The sequence below is a fragment of the Rhinatrema bivittatum genome, chromosome 7, assembly GCF_901001135.1.
Source record: "Rhinatrema bivittatum chromosome 7, aRhiBiv1.1, whole genome shotgun sequence".
Classification (NCBI taxonomy): domain Eukaryota; kingdom Metazoa; phylum Chordata; class Amphibia; order Gymnophiona; family Rhinatrematidae; genus Rhinatrema; species Rhinatrema bivittatum.
In genome coordinates, this window is record NC_042621.1 from 203,641,956 (window position 1) to 203,663,849 (window position 21,894).

A 21,894-nucleotide genomic window follows, 5' to 3' on the forward strand; every position below is an offset into this window, starting at 1 on the left:
TGCCTCTACGTAGGCTGCCTTGATAATTTCTTTAATCCAGTGGGCGATGGTCGGCCGTGAGGCCGCTTCCCCTTGCTTCTTCCCGCTGTGCAGGACGAACAGGTGGTCCTTCTTTTCTACTGCTTCTGACATTTCCAGGTATCTGAACAGTAGTCTGCCGATGTCGAGATGGCGTAGTATTCGACCTTCTTCCGATTTCTTCAAAACTTCCGTGGTAGGCAAGGATATGGTTTGGTTGAGGTGAAACTGTGAGACCACTTTGGGTAAAAAGGAAGGAACCATGCGAAGATGGATAGCCTCTGGAGTGATTCTGAGAAATGGATCACGGCAGGACAGTGCTTGTAGCTCTGAGATGCGGTGTGCTGAACAAACGGCCAGCAAGAACACCATCTTCAAGGTTAACAAATGGAGAGACAGGCCTCGAAGGGGCCTGAATGCAGATCCCGCTAGAAATTCCAATACTTGGTTGAGGTTCCACAAGGGCACTGGCCACTTCAGTGGCGGGCGAATGTGTTTGACTCCTTTCAGGAAGCGTGAAACGTCTGGGTGTTTGGCAATGGAGTTGCCATCACTCCTGGGACCATAGCAAGACAGCGCTGCTACCTGAACCTTGATGGAGCTGAAGGACAGACCCTTCTGAAGTCCATCTTGTAGGAAGTCCAAAATGAGAGGGATCTTAGTGGCATGTGAATTGGTGCTGTGAGAGTCGCACCAGGCTTCAAAAACTCTCCAGATCCTTACATATGTTAGTGATGTGGAGAACTTGCGTGCTCGGAGGAGTGTATCGATTACCGGCTCCGAGTATCCTCTTTTCTTCAGTCTAGCCCTCTCAATGGCCAGACCGTAAGAGAGAATTGAGCTGGATCCTCGTGGAGGATGGGATCTTGCTGCAGCAGGTCCCTGTGTGGAGGCAGGTGTAGAGGAGTCCCTGCCAGTAGTCTTCTCATGTCTGCGTACCAGGGTCTTCTTGGCCAGTCCGGGGCCACTAGAAGAACTAGGTCTCTGTGTCGCTGAATCCTGTGTACAATGGCGCCCAGCAGGGGCCATGGAGGAAAGGCGTATAACAGGATCCCCGAGGCCACGGTTGTAACAGGGCATCGATCTCCTGGGCTCGAGGATCCCGCCTGCGGCTGAAATATCTGGGAACTTGAGCGTTGGACCTGTCCACTAATAGGTCCATGGCTGGCATCCCCCATCGATCCACAATTATCTGAAAAACTGTGGGTGACAGCTGCCACTCCCCCGGGTTTAGGCTTTCTCTGCTGAGGAGGTCTGCCGTCGTGTTGTCCTTCCCAGCAATGTGGACGGCGGAGATGTCCTGAAGATTTGCTTCTGCCCAAATCATCAGGGGAGTTACTTCTAGGGACACTTGTTGGCTTCTGGTTCCGCCCTGTCGATTGATGTATGCCACTGTGGTGGCATTGTCTGACATCACTCTGACCGCTCTGTCGCGAAGTCTGTGGGCAAATCGCAGGCACGCAAGCCTGACTGCCCGTGCCTCTAGTCGGTTGATGTTCCACCTTGACTCTTCTCTGGTCCACCGCCCTTGGGCGGTGAGTTCCTCGCAGTGTGCTCCCCATCCGTTCAGGCTGGCATCTGTGGTGAGCAGAATCCAGGTTGGGGAGGACATTCTTGACCCCCAGCTCATGTGGCCGGGCTGTAACCACCACCGTAGCTGATTCCGCACTCTGGCCGGCAGAGGTAGGTGTATGGTGTAGTTCTGTGATCGTGGGCTCCATCGAGATAGAAGGGCGCGTTGCAATGGTCTCATATGAGCCCGCGCCAATCGCACCACTTCCAGAGTGGACGCAATGAGGCCGAGGACTTGTAGGTAATCCCGAGCTGTGGGCCGGCTGGCGCTCAGCAGGACCTGCAGATGATTCTGGAGTTTTGACTGTCTCTTGGAGGTCAGGCTGACCTTGTCTTGGGTGTCGAATTGGACCCCTAGGTATTCCAGCGACTGGGATGGCTGTAGGGAACTCTTTTTTATGTTGACTACCCATCCTAGGCTTTCCAGAAGAGCTATAACTCTGTTGGTTGCCCGGTGACTCTCCTCCGTTGACTTTGCCCTGATCAGCCAATCGTCCAGGTAGGGATGGACGAGAATTCCTTCCTTCCTGAGTGCTGCCGCCACTACTACGACGACCTTGGTAAAGATCCGCAGCACGGTGGCTAACCCAAAGGGTAAAGCTCGGAACTGGAAGTGCTGATTCAGGACTTTGAAGCGTAAATAGCGCTGGTGATCCCGATGGATTGGGATATGCAAGTAGGCTTCCGACAGATCTAGGGAGGTGAAAAACTCCCCTGACTGTACTGAATTCTTGACAGACCGCAGAGTTTCCATGCGAAAGCTGGGGACTCTGTGTCGATTGACTGACTTGAGGTCCAGGACGGGCCTGAACGTGCCCCCCTCCTTGGGTACTATGAAATAAATGGAATAATGCCCAGAATTTCTCTCTCCTGCAGGTACTGGGATTATGGCTCTTAGGGCCAGGAGCCTCTGTAAGGTCACTTCTAGTGCCGCTTTCTTGATCGGTGAGCAAGGAGATTCCACAAACTTGTTCGGTGGAAGCCGAAGAAAATCCAGGTAATATCCTTCCCGGATGATGGCAAGGACCCACTGGTCCGAAGTGATCTCGACCCACCTGCGGTAGAAGAGGGTTAGCCTGCCCCCTATGGCTGCTACCCTCGGATGGGTCGGCGGATTGTCATTGTGGGTTACGGCCGGGGCCAGAACCCGGGCCGGTTTTCTTCTTGGTGTGCTTAGTCCGAAAGGGCTGGTTCCTGGCCTGAAAAAGGTGCTTGATAGCGAGTCCTTTAGGGGTTGAAGCGCTGCGAGTTTCTACCTCTGGATGGTCTAGAAACAGAACGCTGGCTCCTCCTTGACCTGTCTTCTGGTAGACGGGGTAATGGAGAGGCACCCCATTTAGTAGCCCAGTTCTCGAGGTCGCTGCCGAACAGTAGGGAATCCTTAAAGGGCATTCCTTGTGAGTCGTGTCTTGGAGGAAGAGTCGGCCGCCCAATTACGTAGCCAAAGCTGTCTCCTGGCTGCCACTGAGGAGGACACTCCCTTGGCTGCCGTACGGACGAGGTCGGAGGCTGCGTCAGTGAGAAATGAGAGCTGATTCCATGTCTTCTCCCGGGGTGTTGTTTCTTGCCTGTGATAAACAGAAGCGCGTCACCACGGTGCAGCAAGTCGCGATTCGAAGGGACATGGCTGCTACCTCAAAAGCCTGTTTCAGAATGGTGTCCATGCATCGGTCATGTGTATCCTTGAGGGCCGCTCCCCCCTCCACCGGAATGGTTGTGCGCTTCACAATTGCGTTAACTATGGCGTCTACCCTGGGGCACGCCAGCAGCTCCTTGGACTCCGGATCCAGAGGGTACATGCCAGACAAGGCCCGACCCCCTTTGAATGAGGCCTCCGGTGCCTTCCATTCCAGCTCGATTAGCTGCTGTGCTGCTTGTAGGAGGGGAAGTGGTGAGCCGTTTGGCGCAGGGCCTCTAGCAGGGGGTTCTTTATAGGGTCCCCTGGGGCATCCTGGCCCGGAATGGCCAGCTCCGATAAGCATTGTGAGACCAGGCCTGGAAGATCTTCTTTCCGAAAGAAGCGTCTCATGGTCCGATATGGTTCTATCTCAGAGGGAAGTTCACCCTCCTCGGGGGGCTCATGTTCCTCGGAGCAATCCGAATCCCCATAATCGGGGCTATCGGGTGGCGAGTGGCCGCACATAGGTCTCGAGGGTCCAGGGGCCGGATCAACCGGGACGGAAAGACCCATACGAGGAGCAGACTGCATTTGGACAAAGGCGTGAATTCCCTTAAATAATTCCACCCAGGAAAGCGAAGCCGGATCTGGCCGCAGGGGTACCAGGTCTCTCGGGTTCCCTGGCTGCTCGCCGTGGCCTGCCAAATCCAGTGTGGTCCCTGAGGAACCGCTGGGCTGGGACCGGTCTTGTCCTGGAACTCCCATGGCTTCCTCACATTGGGCACATAGGGAGTCTGCTTCCTCGCTCTGTGGTTGCATGCTGAGCAGAGGCTTAGAGCGTTCATGCCTGATTCTGGAGGTGCCGGCTCTGCGGACGCATGGGCTCTCTTATGCTCCATTCGCCTGAAATGCGGTGTCGCCCAACGATGTGCGCTTAACACGTGCGCTTAACAGCATGCGCCTAGAAGGGGCGGCTTTATAAACGTGCGCCAATAACGGGCGGCTTTATAAACGTGCGCCAATAACGGGCGTCTTATAAACGTGCGCGTATACTAGTAGCGTGCGCTAACAACGTGCGCCTATCGCGTGCGCTAACAACGTGCGCCTATCGCGTGCACTAACAACGTGCGCCTATCGCGTGCACTAACAACGTGCGCCTATCGCGTGCACTAACAACGTGCGCCTATCGCGTGCACTAACAACGTGCGCCTATCGCGTGCGCTTGGCAAGCAACGTGCGCTTAATTGGAGAAGATGAGTAGGTAGGCAAAATGGCGACCTCCTAGGCGGGCTGCCTCGTAGGCAGGCCCAGTTAGTCCACACTTCCTCAGAGACCAAGTAAAGATGTACGCCTTACCTTGTCTTCGGCGCTTCCCGGCTGCGGGGGGAGAGGGGATACCTTCACCACCGCGCTTAAGGAAGTGCACCCGCTGCCTCTAGGCCGCGCCCGAACTCGTCTCGCTCGGGGGCCAAGCTGCGCCTGAGCTCTTCTCACTCGGGAGCTGGGTCCCTGCCGCAAACCGGCCCGAGGCTCTTACCTCCGAGGGACCACGGAAGTCAGCTCGGGAAACTCAACTGGGTGAGTGACCGCCTGGTATCACCACAGGAGTGCGGGGCTCGTCTTCAGTAGGTTTCTTTTATGAATTTAGTTGTTAGAAATTGGAAACACGCTCAGCGAGCGTGGGGTAGCTCCAAACTGCTTTGGAGACGGAAATTACTGATTTGCTACACTTCCTGTGGGGGTATATGTACCCGTGCTGACGTCAGATCCGTCTCCAACTGCTAGCACGAGCACACAATACCCATTTGTTTTGAGTCCATCTGCTACACGCTAGGAAATGAGGAGTGTTAACTTTCCCATAATGCAGACACATCCCTTCAGTGTTTTGATTCCACTGGGACTTTTAAGGATCACTCAGCTTGATTCATATGGAGAAGTACCATGGAGGTAATAATATGAACTATTAATGCCATACATCCTAGCATCCTCAATATGTTCCAAGTGGATTCTGAATGACTCCCCTCACCATGGGTAGGGAGAAAAGTTTTCACATAAGCCCCAATAAATTCCCATTGAAAATGGAGGGCTAGTTTATGGCAAAATGTAGCAACTCCAGCACTTTAATGGTGGTCTTCATAAGAACATAAGAAATTGCCATGCTGGGTCAGACCAAGGGTCCATCAAGCCCAGCATCCTGTTTCCAACAGAGGCCAAACCAGGCCACAAGAACCTGACAATTACCCAAACACTAAGAAGATCCCATGATACTGATGCAATTAATAGCAGTGGCTATTCCCTAAGTAAACTTGATTACATGAATACATTCACTCCGGTCTGAAAGGTTTTTTGTTTGTTTTATTATAATCCACTTCAGGATTCACAATGTGAAGCAGGTACTACAATTTTAATTATAAATGTGCTCAACCAGGCAAAAATCCAAACAGGGAAACAAATGAATCCCTAGTTTGCATAGAAATGTTATGACCACTAGACATTTCATAAAGACATGCAGGGCTGATATCAGACCAAAGAGCAATTCAATAGTGGAGATGGTGCTTACCCAACACAAATATGATATATCCTAATAATAGGAAGTATTTCTGTACAAATATGGGTATCCTGGAGATCCAGAGAGAATATCCAGTCTTTTTTTATATTGAATGTATAATATATAAGTCAAAATAATCATCAACTAAAGACAAGAAAATTAGGACATCTCCAAATATACAGTATCAAAACCACCACCAAATAAAGCCTATCCATGTGAAAAATATCTAATTCAAGCCCACAAACTGAGGGGAGAACAAAAAAGGAAAGAAAAAAAATGCTATCTTCTTTTAGGGGCTATGATGGTATCTAGGGAAATCATCTTTAATTTCTCCTTTAGACAGAATTTGTCCAAGATGAAATATCCCCCAGTTTGAGGAATCAGAAAATATTTGAAGAGGAATCCACAACCCTCTTTCCTGTAGTAGAACAGCCTCAACTACATAAGAAAAGAAAATTATTCCTTACCTGCTAATTTTCGTTCCTGTAATACCATGGATCATTCCAGACTGTGGGTTATATTCCATGTCCAGCAGATGGAGTCAGAACACAAAATTCCCAGGGGAGGAACCATATAACCACGCCTCCCCTGTAACAGCTCTCAGTAACTAGACTAACAAAGCCCAAAAGAGAGAGACTAAAAAACAGAGGGATCAAGTAATCAAAGAAGGAATTGAAATAACCGCTGTCCAAATAAACAGCAACTAAATTCTGAACAGTGAATTTGCAAACAGCAGTGCGTGAACAAAAAAGATGTGCAGTATTCGAAATACAGAGTAAAAGATTGTTAAGACAGTTAGGCAGGGATGTCCCACCAGCAAAACCCCCAAACCAAGGGAGGGTGTCTGGAATGATCCATGGTATTACAGGAACGAAAATTAGCAGGTAAGGAATAATTTTCTTTTCCCTGTACATACCAGGATCATTCCAGACTGTGGGATGTACCAAAGCTTTCCCATCACGGGTGGGACACAGACAGCCCTGCTTGTATTACCTTGTCTCCAAGCTGACCGCCCGACGGAGCACCGACGTCCAGGCGATAATGTCTCGCAAAAGTATGGATCGACTTCCAGGTGGCCGCCCTACAAATCTCCTGAGTGGAGACGGAGGAGCTCTCCGCCCAAGATGTCACCTGGGCTCAAAGAGAATGAGCCTTGACAACCAGCGGCGGGGACTTACCTACGCCAAGGTACGCCGCTATGATCGCTCCCTTCAACCACCGCGCTATAGATTGTTTGGAGGCCATGCAACCCTTCCGGGGTCCGGACCAGAGGATAAAGAGATGATCGGAGAGCCGAAAATCATTAGTCACCTCCAGATAGCATATCAGAGACCGCCGTACATCCAGTCTATGCAGGTCTCCAGACTCAGAAGAGGCAAAAGATGGTAATTCCACCGATTGGTTGAGGTGGAACGCCGAAAACCACCTTAGGGAGAAAAGAAGGAACAGTCCTCAGCGAAACCCCTTCAGGCGTGAAACGAAGGTATGGTTCACGACAGGATAGGGCCTGCAGCTCGGAAATACGTCTTGCTGAACTGATTGCCACGAGAAAAATGGTCTTGAGAGTGACGTCCTTGATGGTAGCCAAGAATATAGGTTCGAACGGCGAACCACAGAGGACTCGGAAAACCACATTCAGATTCCACGACTGACAAGGTGGGCGAATCTGAGGCTTCAAGTGTTTAACTCCTTTAAGGAAACGGGAGACGTCCGGATGCGAGGACAGAAACTCCTTATTTCCACTGCGAAGAAAAGCCCCCAAGGCCGCCACCTGAACCCGAAGAGAATTGTAAGCAAGACCCAAATCCAAACCTGCCTGCAAGAAGGAAAGGACTTGTGGCACTGAGGCCTGCATGGGAAGAATGTCATTCGCTCCACACCAATCCTCAAAGACCTTCCAGACTCGAACATAGGTAACAGAGGTGGACATCTTACGTGCTTTCAGTAGTGTTGAAATAACCGGCTCCGGATAACCACACCTTCTCAACTGACGCCTCTCAAAAGCCAGGCCGCAAGACAGAAGCGATCTGCCTCCTTGAAAAATATTGGACCCTGGCGTAGAAGACGTGGCAGCTGACCGAGACGAAGGGGACCCTCCACCGCCAAATTGCGCAGATCCGCGAACCACGGTCGTCGGGGCCACTCTGGCGCCACCAGGATCACTGGCCCTTGGTGTGCCTTTATCCTGCGGATGACCTTGCCCACGAGGGGCCACGGTGGGAAAACATATAGGAGACAGTGGCACGGCCAGGGTAGGACCAGCGCGTCCACGCCCTCGGCGCCGCGCTCCCGCCTGCGGCTGAAGAAGCGGGCGGCCTTTGCATTTCCAGCGGTTGCCATTAGGTCTACGAGCGGTGTCCCCCATCGCCGTATTATTATCCGCATCGCCTGCTGCGAGAGCTCCCACTCTCCGGGATCCAAGTTTTGTCGGCTGAGAAAGTCCGCCTGTACATTGTCCACTCCCGCTACATGCGAGGCCGCTAGTCGTTGGAGGTGAAGCTCTGCCCACTCCAATTTGTCGGTTTCCAGAGAGAGCAACAGACTTCTCGTGCCTCCCTGGTGATTGATGTACGCCACTGTAGTCGCATTGTCCGATAGCACTCTGACTGCTTGATGGCATACTATGGGGAAGAAACCCTGTAACGCCAGACGGACCGCCCTGGTCTCCAAGTGGTTGATGGGCCACTTCGACTGTTCCTTCGTCCATCGACCCTGGATTGAGCTGTCCAGACAGACCGCTCCCCAGCCTGCGAGGCTGGCGTCCGTGGTGATAATCACCCAATCCGGGTCCTCCAGCGACATCCCCTGAGCTAGGTGCCGCGGTTCCAGCCACCAATGGAGACTGATGAAGGTTCCTCTCGGAATCGGAAGGATTGCCTGAAAATCTCTCGACACCGGCTGCCACCGGGAGAGTAGGGATCTCTGCAGAGGCCTCAGATGCACAAATGCCCAAGGAACCAGATCGATTGTCAAGGCCATGGTCCCCAGTACCTGCAGGTAGTTCCAGGCAGTGGGCGTCTCGAGCGCCATAAATCCTTGAATCTGCTGACGCAGAGAATGAGCTCTGTCCGGATGCAGAAAACCCTGGCATTCTTGGTGTCGAAGTGAGCTCCCAGAAAATCCAACGACTGGGATGGGACCAGGCTGCTCTTGGTGAAGTTGACAATCCATCCCAGAGATTGGAGAAATTGTACCACTCTGTCGACTGCGAGGATACTCTGCGCTCGTGACTTTGCACGGATGAGCCAATAGTCTAGGTAAGGATGCACAAGGATGCCTTCCTTGCGCAAGGTTGCCGCCACTACCACCATAATCTTCGTGAAAACCCGTGGAGCTGTGGCCAGGCCAAAGGGAAGAGCGTGAAATTGGAAGTGTTGACCCAAAATTTTGAAGCGTAGGTAACGCTGATGAGCTTGACAAATTGGTATGTGGAGATACGCCTCCGTGAGATCCAATGAAGCCAAGAATTCTTCCGGATGAACTGCCGCTAACACTGAACGGATTTGAGGAACTCTGAGGGACCGGTTGACCTGCTCGAGGTCCAGGATAGGACGAAAAGTACCTTCCTTCTTGGGAACCACAAAGTAGATTGAATAATGCCCCCGGCCCAGTTCGGCGGCTGGCACCTGCACTATGGCCCCCAATTGAAGGAGACGATCGAGGGTCTGCTGCACGGCTCCCTGTTTGATTAAGGACCCGCAAGGGGAAAACAGGAACCGATCCCGAGGAGCGCAAACAAAATCCAAAGCGTAACCACGTCTTAGCATATCCAGAACCCATTGATCCGACGTGATTTGGACCCACTCTTCGTAGAAGAGAGCAAGGCAACCCCCCAGTCGAGGGACCACCTCACGGGTCCGTCTGGCATCATTGGGTAGATTTAGCGGATGCACCAGCACCCCGCGCTTCCTTACCCTGGCGGCGCCCACGAAAGGGCCGGTTCCAGGATTGGGAACGAGAAGAGGGAGCCCGAGGTGGCTGTTGCCTCTGAGGACGCGCTCTCCGCTGGTTACGATAACGGTTTCTGGAGTAATTATATGATCTTGACGAACGGGGTCGATCTTCGGGCAACTTGTGCACCGCGTTCTCATTAAGGGACTTGATGATCTGATCCAAGTCTTCACCAAAAAGATACCTACCCTTAAAAGGAAGGGACCCCAAATGTGTCTTGGAAGAGGCATCAGCCGACCAATTGCGAAGCCAAAGGAGCCGACGCGCTGAGACCACCGCCACCATGGTTCACAACGGCTTCCAGTCTGTCCGCCTAGTGAGCCTCAGCGTCTGGTAAGGACTGGGAGGTGAGAAGCTGCTGCACCCACCGAAGACCCGCTCGCTGTGCGAGGGAACTGCAGATAGCCGCCTGCATCCCTAAGGCCAAGACCTCAAAGATACGCTTGAGGTAAACCTCCAGCTTCCGATCCTGCATATCCTTCAATGCCGTCCCTCCAGTGACAGGAATAGTGGTATGTTTTGTGAACGCTGATACCGCAGAATCTACGGCGGGAACTTTGAGAATTTCCAAAAAAATCGACCGGCAGAGGATACAATTTTTCCATGGCTCTACCGACCCTAAGGTTGGCAGTGGGTCCCCCTTCTTTAGAGCCGGGTCAGGCCCCACCGGTTCCGGAGGGGGATCAATATCCATTTCCTGGAGGATGTAGGGAATGAGGTCATCTAACTCCGCCGCTTGGAAGATGCAGAGGACCCTAGGGTCATCACCCTCCACCTGGGCCGCCAAGGTGGGGTCGTCCACGTCAGGGTCCTGGGATTGTCCTTCCCCCGGCGAAGTCTGTATTATCAATGGTGTCCCGGTAGGGCCACAAGAAGTCCCCGCTCCCCCGCCTACAAAAGGGGGGCGAGCCTGAGGGAGGGTCCCACCCAGGAGGGGAGTAGGACATGGTATCTTGCGGGGAGAGGGTCCCCAGGTCCCAAAGGTCGTGTGTCTGCTCTGAAGAAAAGCCCTGTGCATCAGGACTATGAATTCAGGGGAAAAGGCCTGGCATCCTGAGGGGTCACCCCCCCGAGGGATCCCCCCCTCTGCCTACCAGGATTAGACTCGGAGTAAGGGTCTAAAACAGGCCTAGAAGTGGGGAACGGATTATCCATGTCCTCAGAAAGCATGGCATCAGAATCTTGCAACAAAATGTCCGCCATTCCCGCGTTGAGAGGGAACGGAGCCTGGTGCGTCCTTCCCATGCGGTCTGCAGCTCCAACGTCCTTGTTAGTAGCTGGCGCACATTCCCCCTCAGGGAAACCGCCTGAGCACAGACCCAGTTCAGAAAATAATCCGGCCCTGTCGGGACCCTCACAAGGCGCCGCAGACTGCATCGCCACAGGGAGAGAGAGAGGGGGGGAGGCTCTACAGGTGGCTCGTGCCCAAAATGAGCGCTGACCCGGCAACGGACGCTTGCCGTGGTCCCCCACCGACCTGAAGAAGAACTGACAGGGAATTAACCTCCCGACAGCAGGCGGCCCCGGGGAATGGTGCTTCGCGGGGCCACAGGTCGGGACGTCGGTCGCTCCCCAAAAGGGAGGGGGGAAAACCTGGGTCAGGAGGGAGAGGCCAGCGCTACCAACTTTCACCTCAGAGAGCTGAACGGAGTCCAAAAAAAATTGCAATCTTCTGCTGAAAAAGAAGATGAAACAAAAATACACTTACCCCAACTGAGCCCTCAGTGAGGAAAATCAGAAAAGAAAGAAAGAAAAACAGGCAACAGCCTGTCAGCAAGTCACCAGGCTAGAGAGCGATGAGCCAGCACCAGCTGAGAGCTCTCCCCCTGCTGTAAGGGGTGCCTTAGCAAATTGACCTAAACTGTAACTTTAAAACTTCTTTTTTTTTTTTTTTTTTTTTTTTTTTTTTTTTTTTTTAAACTTGATCCCCCTGAGGTAGCCTTAAGCTAACAAGCTGGGGACCACAAGTCCCCTGCTCACATCTGCTGGAGTCAGAATGTTACAGAGAGCTGTTACAGGGGAGGCGTGGTTATATGGTTCCTCACCTGGGAATTTTGTGTTCTGACTCCATCTGCTGGACATGGAACATAACCCACAGTCTGGAATGATCCTGGTATGTACAGGGAACATAAGATATGCCATACTGGGTCAGACAAAGGGTCCATCAAGCCTAGTATCCTGTTTCCAACAGGGGCCAATCCAAGTCACAAGTACCTGGCAAGTACCCAAACATTAGATAAATCACAAGCGACTTACTATTGCTTACTAATTATCATAATAGTTTATGGATTTTTCTTCTAGGAACTTATCCAAACCTTTTTTAAACCAAGTTACACTAAATACTGTAACCACATCCTCTGGCAATGAATTCCAGAGCTTAACTATGCGCTGAGTGAAAATTTTCTTCTATTTGTTTTAAATGAGCTACTTGCTACCTTCATGGAGTGCCCCCTAATCCTATTATCTGAGTAAATAACAGATTTACATTAACTTGTTCAAGTCCTTTCATGATTTTGTAGACTTCTATCATATCTCCCCCCCCCCCCCCCCCCGTCATCTTCTCCAAACTGAACAGCCCTAACTTCTGTAGCCTTTCCTTATAGGACAGCCATTCCATGCCCCTTATTTTGGTCACCCTTCTCTGCACTTTCACCAGTACAGCTATATCCTTTTTGAGATGCAGTGACCAGAACTGCACACAGTATTCAAAGTGCGGTCTCACCATGGAGCGATACAGAGGCATGACGACATCCTCAGTTTTATTTGCCATTTCCTTACTAATAATTCCTTATATTCTGGCTTTTTTTTTTTAATCACCACAGCACACTGAGCAGACGATTTCAATGTATTATCCACTATGACATCTTGTGGGGAGAATGTGTAAAGTTGAGAGTTAAATAGCTTCATTATGTATGCTGTTCAAGCAATGTATCATTTCAGTTTAACATTATATGCAAAAATATCCTAAGGACAAAGAGCCAAGGTGCCAAAGAGAAAATAATAAAGGAAAATATCTACTAGAATTGTATAATGGTTAGTAAGATATACAATGATAAGAAATTAGAAAATTCAATATTCAAAAAACTTTTGCCATCTATCAAAAATTAACACCTTCGTATATCTCATTAACGCCAATAAAAACAGTCTTACCTTCTGGAAAAAATCTTCTCCACTCTTCCCTTTGCCCTCAGCAGCAGCTGTAAATGAAACCATCACAAAAAAGTGTTAATCATAGCTTCTATCATTAAATGTTATGTCTGCAACAAAACAAATTCCCATCTGGCCATATGTCATTTCTTCTAAGCAAATTATTTTTATGTAAAATAAAGAGATTTAAAACCTGAATCTCTCTCCTCGCACACATGACCACCACTTACATGCATGCTTAATGTTGAGATTACTTACCTGATAATCTCCTTTTCCTTAGTTTAGACAGATGGACTCAGAACAAATGGGTATAGTATCCGCGTGCTAGCAGTTGGAGACGGATCTGACGTCAGCACGGGTGTATATATACCCCCACAGGAAGCGTAGCAACTTAGTAATCTTCCTTGCTAAAGCTGTTATGGATGTGTGTACTGACGCTCAGTGAAAAGTGAAACAGGATTCCCCTGACCGATTGATAGTAGCTGGAGACCGCCAGCATTTCCAACCGGAAGGCGTTGACACCTGGTAGAGTGTACGCTCTTATGGAAACAGATGACATGGCTTACCTGGACTCGGTGAAACCCATGTACACAGGCAGCTGGGCGGGATGCTGAGTCCATCTGTCTACACTAAGGAAAAGGAGATTATCAGGTAAGTAATCTCAACATTTCCTGGCGTGTAGCCAGATGGACTCAGAACAAATGGGATGTACAAAAGCTTTACTCCCAGCCTGGGTGGGAGGCTGCCTGAGGACCATGTAGTACTGCCCTCGCAAATGCTGAGTCCTCCCTAGCCTGGACATCCAGACGGTAGAACCTGGAGAAGGTATGGAGGGAGGACCATGTCGCCGCTTTACATATTTCTGCAGGCGACAGCATCCTGGATTCCGCCCAGGATGCCACTTGTGCTCTGGTAGAATGAGCCTTGACTCGTAGAGGGGGAGACTTCCCAGCCTCCACATAAGCTGCTCTGATAACTTCTTTAATCCAGCAGGCGATGGTGGGCCGCGAGGCCGCTTCACCTTGCTTCTTCCCGCTGTGCAGGACGAACAGATGGTCCGTCTTTCGTAGTTCTTGTGTCACTTCCAGATATCTGGGCAGTAATCTGCCAATGTCGAGATGGCGCAATAAACGCCCTTGTTCAGATTTCTTCAAACCCGCCGTGGTAGGCAAGGATATGGTTTGGTTCAGATGAAACTGTGAAACCACTTTAGGTAGAAAGGAGGGAACCGTGCGAAGATGGATAGCCTCAGGAGTGATTCAGAGAAATGGATCCCAACAGGACAGTGCCTGTAGCTCTGATATGCGGCGTGCTGAACATAGAGCCAGCAAAAACACCATCTTCAAGGTTAGAGAACGGAGAGACAGTCCCCGAAGGGGTCTGAAGGTGGATCCCGCGAGGAAATCCAAAACAAGGTTGAGGTTCCATAAGGGCACAGGCCACTTCAGTGGCGGACGAATATGCTGGACTCCTTGCAGGAAGCAAGAAACATCTGGGTGCTTGGCGATGGTCTTGCCATCCCTCCTGGGGCCATAGCAAGATAGCGCAGCCACCTGAACCTTGATGGAGCTGAGGGAGAGACCCTTCTGAAGCCCATTTTGCAGGAAATCCAACACAATAGGGATCGTGGTCACATGTGGATTGGTGCCATGAGTGTCGCACCATGCTTCAAATACTCTCCAGATCCTTACATAGGTGAGGGATGTGGAAAACTTGCGAGCTCGGAGGAGTGTATCTATCACAGGCTGAGAGTAACCTCTTTTCTTCAATCTAGCCCTCTCAATGGCCCGTAAGAGAGAATTGAGCTGGATCCTCGTGGAGTATGGGACCTTGACGTAGGTGGTCCCGGAGAGGAGGCAGGGGACGGGGCTCCCCTGCCAGTAGTCTTCTCATGTCCATGTACCAGGGTCTTCTTGCCCAGTCTGGTGCCACTAGAAGAACTAGGCCCCGGTGTTTCTGAATCTTGTGGATGATGGCGCCCAGCAGAGGCCACGGAGGAAAGGCGTATAGCAGAGTCCCTGGAGGCCATGGCTGAACCAGGGCATCGATTCCGTGTGAGAACGGGTCGCGCTTGCGGCTGAAATATCTGGGTATTTGAGCATTGGACTTGTCCGCCAGTAAATCCATGTCCGGAATCCCCCAGTGATCCACAATCATCTGGAAGGCTGTGGGCGACAGCTGCCACTCTCCCGGATTTAGGCGTTCTCTGCTGAGGAAGTCTGCCGTGGTGTTGTCCTTCCCGGCAATGTGGACAGCGGAGAGGTCCTGAAGATTTGCCTCTGCACAAGCCATCAGTGGGGCGATCTCCAGAGATGCTTGTCGGCTTCTGGTTCCGCCCTGACGGTTGATGTATGCCACCGTGGTGGCGTTGTCTGACATCACTCTGACTGCTCTGTTCTTCAGTGTGTGAGCAAATCGAAGGCATGCCAATCGGACTGCCCAAGCCTCTAGACGGTTGATGTTCCATGCTGACTCTTCTCCGCGCCACCGCCCTTGTGCGCGAGTCCTTCGCAGTGTGCTCCCCAGCCGCTCAGGCTGGCATCTGTGGTGAGCAGAGTCCACGTGGGAGAGGACATCCTCGACCCCTTGCTCATGTGGTCATACTGCAGCCACCACCGTAACTGTGTCCGGACTCTGGCAGGCAGAGGTAGGTGCGTGGAATAGTTCCGTAGATGAGGGCTCCAGCGAGAGAGCAGTGAGTGTTGTAGAGGTCTCATATGGGCCCTTGCCCAAGGTACCACTTCCAGGGTGGATGCCATGAGACCAAGAACCTGCAGATAATCTCAAGCTATGGGCCGACTGGCTCCCATCAAGTACTGGATACGCGTCTGAAGTTTCAACCTTCTCTTGGCAGTGAGACTGACTGTGCCTGCGTGTCGAACTGTACTCCCAGGTTATTCCAGTGACTGGGAAGGCTGTAGGCAACTCTTGCTGAGATTGATTACCCAGCCCAAGCTTTCCAGAAGGGCGATCACTCTGTCGGTTGTCCGATGACTCTCCTCTCGTGATTTCGCCCTGATCAGCCAATCGTCTAGGTAGGGATGGACCAGAATTCCTTCCTGCCTGAAGGGCCGCTGCTACCATGACAACCACCTTGGTGAAGGTCCGCGGTGACGTGGCCAATCCAAAGGGCAGAGCCCGGAATTGGAAGTGGCGACCCAGAACCTTGAAGCGTAGGTAGCGCTGATGATCCGGATGGATCAGGATGTGCAGGTATGCCTCTGACAGGTCTAATGCCATGAGGAATTCTCCTGGCTGTACTGCGGCCTTGACGGAGCGCAGAGTCTCCATGCGAAACCTCGGGACCCGTAAGTATCGGTTGACTGACCTTGAGGTCCAGTACAGGCCGAAAGGTGCCCCCTTTCTTGGGTACCATGAAATAAATGGAATAGTGTCCAGAATTCACTTCCCAGGCAGGTACTGGGATGATGGCTTTCAAGGACAGGAGCCTCACCAGGGTAGCTTCCAATGCTGCCTTCTTGTGTATGGGACATGACAATTCCACAAACTTGTCCGGAGGGAGATGAAAGTCCAGATAATATCCCTCCCGGATAATTGCGAGGAGCCACTGGTCCGAAGTGATCTCGACCCATCTGGGGTAGAAGAGGGTTAACCTGCCCCCTATGGCTCCGTCCCCCAGATGAATCGGCGGATTCTCATTGGGAGGCGCGGCCGGGACCTGAGCCCGGGCCTGCTCCCCTCTTGCGCTGCTTAGTCCGAAAGGACTGATTCCTGGCCTGAGGACGTGGTGCCTGGTAGCGACTCCTGTAAGGAACAAAGCGCTGTGAACTCCTGCCCCTGGAGGGCCTTGGAAAGGTGCGCTGGCCCCTTCTGAACCGATCTTCCGGCAGTCTAGGCACTGGAGAGGCACCCCATGTACTGGCCAGTTTATCAAGGTCGCTGCCAAATAGGAACGAGCCCTTAAAGGGCAATCTGGTGAGGCGTGTCTTTGAAGGCGCATCAGCCGACCATCTCCGGATCCAGAGCTGCCTCCTGGCGGCTACGGAGGATGAGATCCCCTTAGCTGTTGTCCTGACTAGGTCTGATGCAGCATCCTTGAGGAACGAAAGAGCTGACTCCATGTCAGCTGCAGGAGCGGTGTTCCTAACCTGTGACAAACAGGCACGCGTCACCACTGTGCAGCAGGTCGCAATCCGCAAAGATAGAGCTGCCACCTCAAAGGTCTGCTTCAGAATGGCGTCCAGTCGCCGGTCATGAGGCTCCTTGAGGGCCGTCCCCCCTTCGACTGGAATGGTAGTGCGCTTGACCACAGCGCTAATCAAGGCGTCCACCTGAGGGCACGCCAGCAGGTCCTGTATAGCCGGTGCCAATGGGTACATGCCCGTCAGGGCCCGGCCCCCTTTGAAGGAAGCCGCTGGTGCCGCCCATTCTAAATCTATCAGTTGTTGTGCTGCTTGCAAGAATGGAAAATGGCGGGCTGTAGGACGAAGACCTTCCAGCAGGGGGTTCTGCGCAGAGGGTACCGTAGCGCTGGGACCTGTAATATCCAACTCCGCCAGGCACTGAGATACCAGGTCGGAGAGATCTTCCTTGGGAAAGAACCGCCGCATGGTTCGATATGGCTCAATCCCCGAGGGAAGTTCCCCCTCCTCGGGGGGTTCAGACTCGTCCTCTGAAACATCAGGGTCCGCATGAACCGGACTGCCCGGAGGCGGGTGCCCACGATAAGGGCGCGAAGGTCCAGGGGCAGGATCAGCCGGAGCAGCAGCAGGGCCTGGACGGGAAGCTGATTGCATCTGCACAAAGGCATGGATCCCCTTAAAGAGATCCACCCAGGAAATGGAGGCGGTCTCTAGTTGTCGGGGTACCAGGTCCCCCGGGATCCCAGGTTGTTCGAGACTGCCCGCTAGATCCGGGGTGGCCCCCGGGGAACTGTCGACAAACCTCGGTTGAGACTGGTCCTGGCCCGAGGCTCCCACGGCCTCCTCACATTGGGCACAAAGGGAGTCTGGCTCCTCACTGTGCGTGGCCCTAAGCTGGCATGCTGAGCAGAGGCCGAGAGCTTTCACGCCGGAATCAGGAGGCGCCGCCGCAGGAGACGCCAGGGCGTTCGAGTGTTCCATTGCGCGCTGAAGAATATGCGCCTAATACAATATGCGCTCAATAACATGCGGCAGCAATATACGCTCAATACAATATGCGCTCAATAACAAGCGGCAGCAATATGCGCTCAATACAATATGCGCTCAATACAATATGCGCTCAATAACAAGCGGCAGCAATATGCGCTCAATGATATACAATATACGCTAAATGATATACAATACGCGCTCAGTAATATGCTTTCAGCAATATGCGCTCAATAAGATACAGGCGCCTATCATGGGCGCTCAATACCTGAACAAGGCCGACAAAATGGCGACCTCCGCGGCGTGCCGCATACAGGCAACGCCGCCGATCCTCGTACCTCAGAGACCAAAAGTAAGATGTACGCCTTACCTGATCCTCGGCGCTTCCCGGCTGGAACCTGGGCGGTCTCCAGCTGCGGGGGGAGAGGGGAAATACCTTCACCACCGCGCTTGAGGAAATGCGCCCGCTGCCTCTAGGTCCACGCCGGGACAGAGGCGCCTCTCAGCCCGGCCCAAGCCCTTCTCGCTCGGGGGCTAGATCCCTGCCGCGATTCGGCCACCGGACCGAGGCATAGACCTCCGAGGGATCGCGGAAATCACCCCGAGAAACTCAACTGGGGGAGGGACCCGAGGGTATCACCGCAGGAGTGCGGGGCTCGTTGTTCTGTAGAAATTTAGTAAGTAGAATGTAGAAAGTAGAAAGTAGTATTGGAAAACACGCTCAGCGAGCGTGCAGGCTCTCCAAACTGCTTTGGAGACGGAAATTACTGAATTGCCTCACTTCCTGTGGGGGTATATGTACCCGTGCTGACGTCAGATCCGTCTCCAACTGCTAGCACGAGCACACTATACCCACTTGTTCTGAGTCCATCTGGCTACACGCTAGGAAATGGAACATTTCGCAGCTGCTAATATAAACGTGACAAGTTTGCCTTGGGTAGCAGGTATATCAAAGGGCAGGTTCAACAGGACCTGCTCAGGAAAGAGAACTATCTCCATCTCTAAGATATCCCGTATAAGGCTCGTGACAGAAGCCCAAAAACGTTTCAAGTATGGACATGTCCACCACATGTGGTAGAAGGTGCCTGTTTCTCCGCACCCCTTCCAGCACCTGGGGTCGTAGGTTCTTTTAAACTTATGTATCTTTTCTGGTGTGCAGTACCACCGTAAAAGAATCTTATATCGATTCTCTGCTAACTGGGACTGTAGCGCCCCGCGTTTTGTAAGGTAAAAAACCTGGTCCCAGGTAATCTGACAACGTGTATGCTAGATCCCGCTCCCAGGCCTTCATGAAAGCTGGTTTAACCGCGGGGTCCTTGTTAAGGTAATTGTACACCTGAGATATGGCTCTCCGTAATGTATCCGCCTGATCACACCAGGCTTCAAATTGTGTTTTGCCCATAGCTAAGTCCTTTCCCACCTGTTCCGTGTGAAAGAAGTGGCGTATTTGTAAATATTGATACACATCTTCGGATGCTAGGTCATAGGTGGACTGTAAGGAGGGAAAGGGGACCATACCTTCAAGCCCCCAGAGTTGCCCATAACGAATCCCTTTCCTGCCCCATTCACAAAAAGCTTTCGAGAAGGCACCCATGGGGAATGAAAACTAATTCATTTTCACCTATATCCACATACATTTAAGTTTTATGCTACCATATTAAAATAAGCAATGTCAGAACATCATAAAATACAGAAAAAAGAAATTACTAAATACTAAAAATTTTCCAGGAAACAAAGTTTCTTTGAAATGACTGAAAACTCAACCACTGCAATCAGCCAGGAAGTATATGACCACATCTCTGACTCCCGAGCAACATGACATAAAAAGCAGACAATGGCATGGCAATATTAACATTACTTTGTTCAATTTCAATATGAAACTAAAAAGATATAGAAACGCCGTGATATAATTTTGCTTCTAAAATATTTTATCAGTATTAACACTCTTTAGGGTCTATGTATTAAAGGTGCACTAAGATTAACATGCAAGCTAACCATTGTTAGAGTGCATATAAAACAGTTAATATACAAAACCCCAATACAGGGAAAAACAAGCAATATTTAGTGGATATGCAGGTATTTTCAAATTTAGCATGCCTGCATATGCAGACAGTACACAAATAAACTAAGTAGTCATTACCATGCTATATCCTAAGCCCATACTATGAGGACTTTTATACATTTTATATTCCATTAATCTATATTGTTCAGTGCAGATTACAAAATATTCATAAAATAGTCACAAAATATAACAATGACAAGCATAATGTAAAATACGCAAAAAAAATTACAAAAGTACAAGCAATATCTCAATTCTGCACTAAAACTCAAAGCCATGTACTTGCAAATGCTGTGTCAAACAAAAATGCTTTAACACTTTTAGAACATCAGAATCCTATATCTGCCTTAAGTCTAATGAAAGTGCATTCCAAAGCAATGATCTGGTAATTGAAAAAGCTGTGGATCTAGTAGACTAGAGATATTCTTGTACTGGTGACGCATAAAAGGAATTGAGAAGAGCAACGCAAAAAATTAACTGGTACATGATGTTGCAATTTTCCAGCTTTAGGATGAGAATCTATATGAATTGCCTTATAAATGAAGATAAACAAATTGGATCCACTGAGATATTAGCAGCCAGTGAAGTTCAATCATAAAAAGATACAATGTTCCCTTTACAACTATATTTAATTTAATCCTAACTGCAGTATTTTGCACTAGCTGTAATATTTGCAGCCCTTGATAAAAGGCATGGAACGGCTCCCCTATGTGGAAAGGCTAAAGAGGTTAGGGCTGCTCAGCTTGGAGAAGAGAAGGCTGAGGGGGATATGATAGAGGTCTACAAATTAAATCATGAAAAGATTTGAATGGGTAAATGTGAAATGATTATTTTCTCTTTTGTTAATACAAGGACTAGGGAGCACTCCATGAAATTAGTGAGTAGCACATTTAAAACAAATTGGAGAAAATTAGTTTTAACTTAACGTACTATTAAGCACTGGAATTCAATGCCAGAGGATATGGTTAAGGCAGTTGGTGTAGGTGGGTTTAGAAACGGTTTGGATAAGCTCCTGGAGAAGTCCATAAACTATCATTCAATAGGGAATAACCACTGCTTGTTGCCAGCATTAGTAGCATTGGATTTATTTAATGTTTGGATACTTGCAAGGTATTTGACTTGGACTGGCCACTGCTAAAGATATGCCATATTGGGTCAGACAGAGGGTCCATCAAGCCCAGTATCCTATGATCTTATGCTGGTAACCCCACATAAACAGCATTGTAATAATCTAAATTTATTTTATTTAAAAAATATATATAGTCCGCCAATCCACAAATCTTAGCAGACTATACAATAGCCTACACCACAAGTCTAAGATCATTTGCTGACAACTAATTATTATGAAACCTAACAGTCTGATTTGTTAAAAGCAGTTCTAGCCATGCTAACCCGTTTCTTAATGGATGACTTGGAATCTATCACCACACAAATGTTGAGCTTCTTTGACATGACTAGAATTGCCAGCTCATTTGAGTATTACAGAGGGCACCCAAGGAGAGGGAATGTGCGCGCATTAAAAAAAAAAGTACGTTCAAGTTGGACGAATGTTTTTTTTTTTCATGCATGATATTGCATCGGCCCCAAAGTTTGTATCTGAAGCAATGGAAGATAGTGACTTGCCCAAGGTTACAAAAAGAGTGGCAGTGGGATTTGAACCCTTGCATTAAATCTTAGCTGCCATGCTAAGGACCATTACTCAAGTTTCGCTAGATCTGATGTTTTGCAGTTTCCTGGCTGTCTACCCTATTGCAGATGTTGGTAGCTGCAAAAAGATAAACCATTCAAATCCTTGCCTTCCTCCCCTGGGTCATAAGCAGATCTAGTACTTGTGTGTTTGGGGGTCTTGACTGTGGCATCCACCCCCCTCAATTTCCTCTGCACTGCTGTC

At 50.4% G+C, this 21,894-nt stretch overlaps 1 protein-coding gene across 1 annotated transcript in view; it reads right to left on the bottom strand.

The window, feature by feature from the left end:
* Positions 1 to 21,894, bottom strand: part of BICC1 (BicC family RNA binding protein 1) — a 677,586-nt gene that overhangs the window by 501,902 nt on the left and 153,790 nt on the right. Inside the window, exon 2 of the mRNA XM_029609769.1 lies at positions 12,858 to 12,904. Coding sequence (XP_029465629.1) covers positions 12,858 to 12,904 — 47 coding nt within the window. The remainder of the gene's footprint in view (positions 1 to 12,857; positions 12,905 to 21,894) is intronic.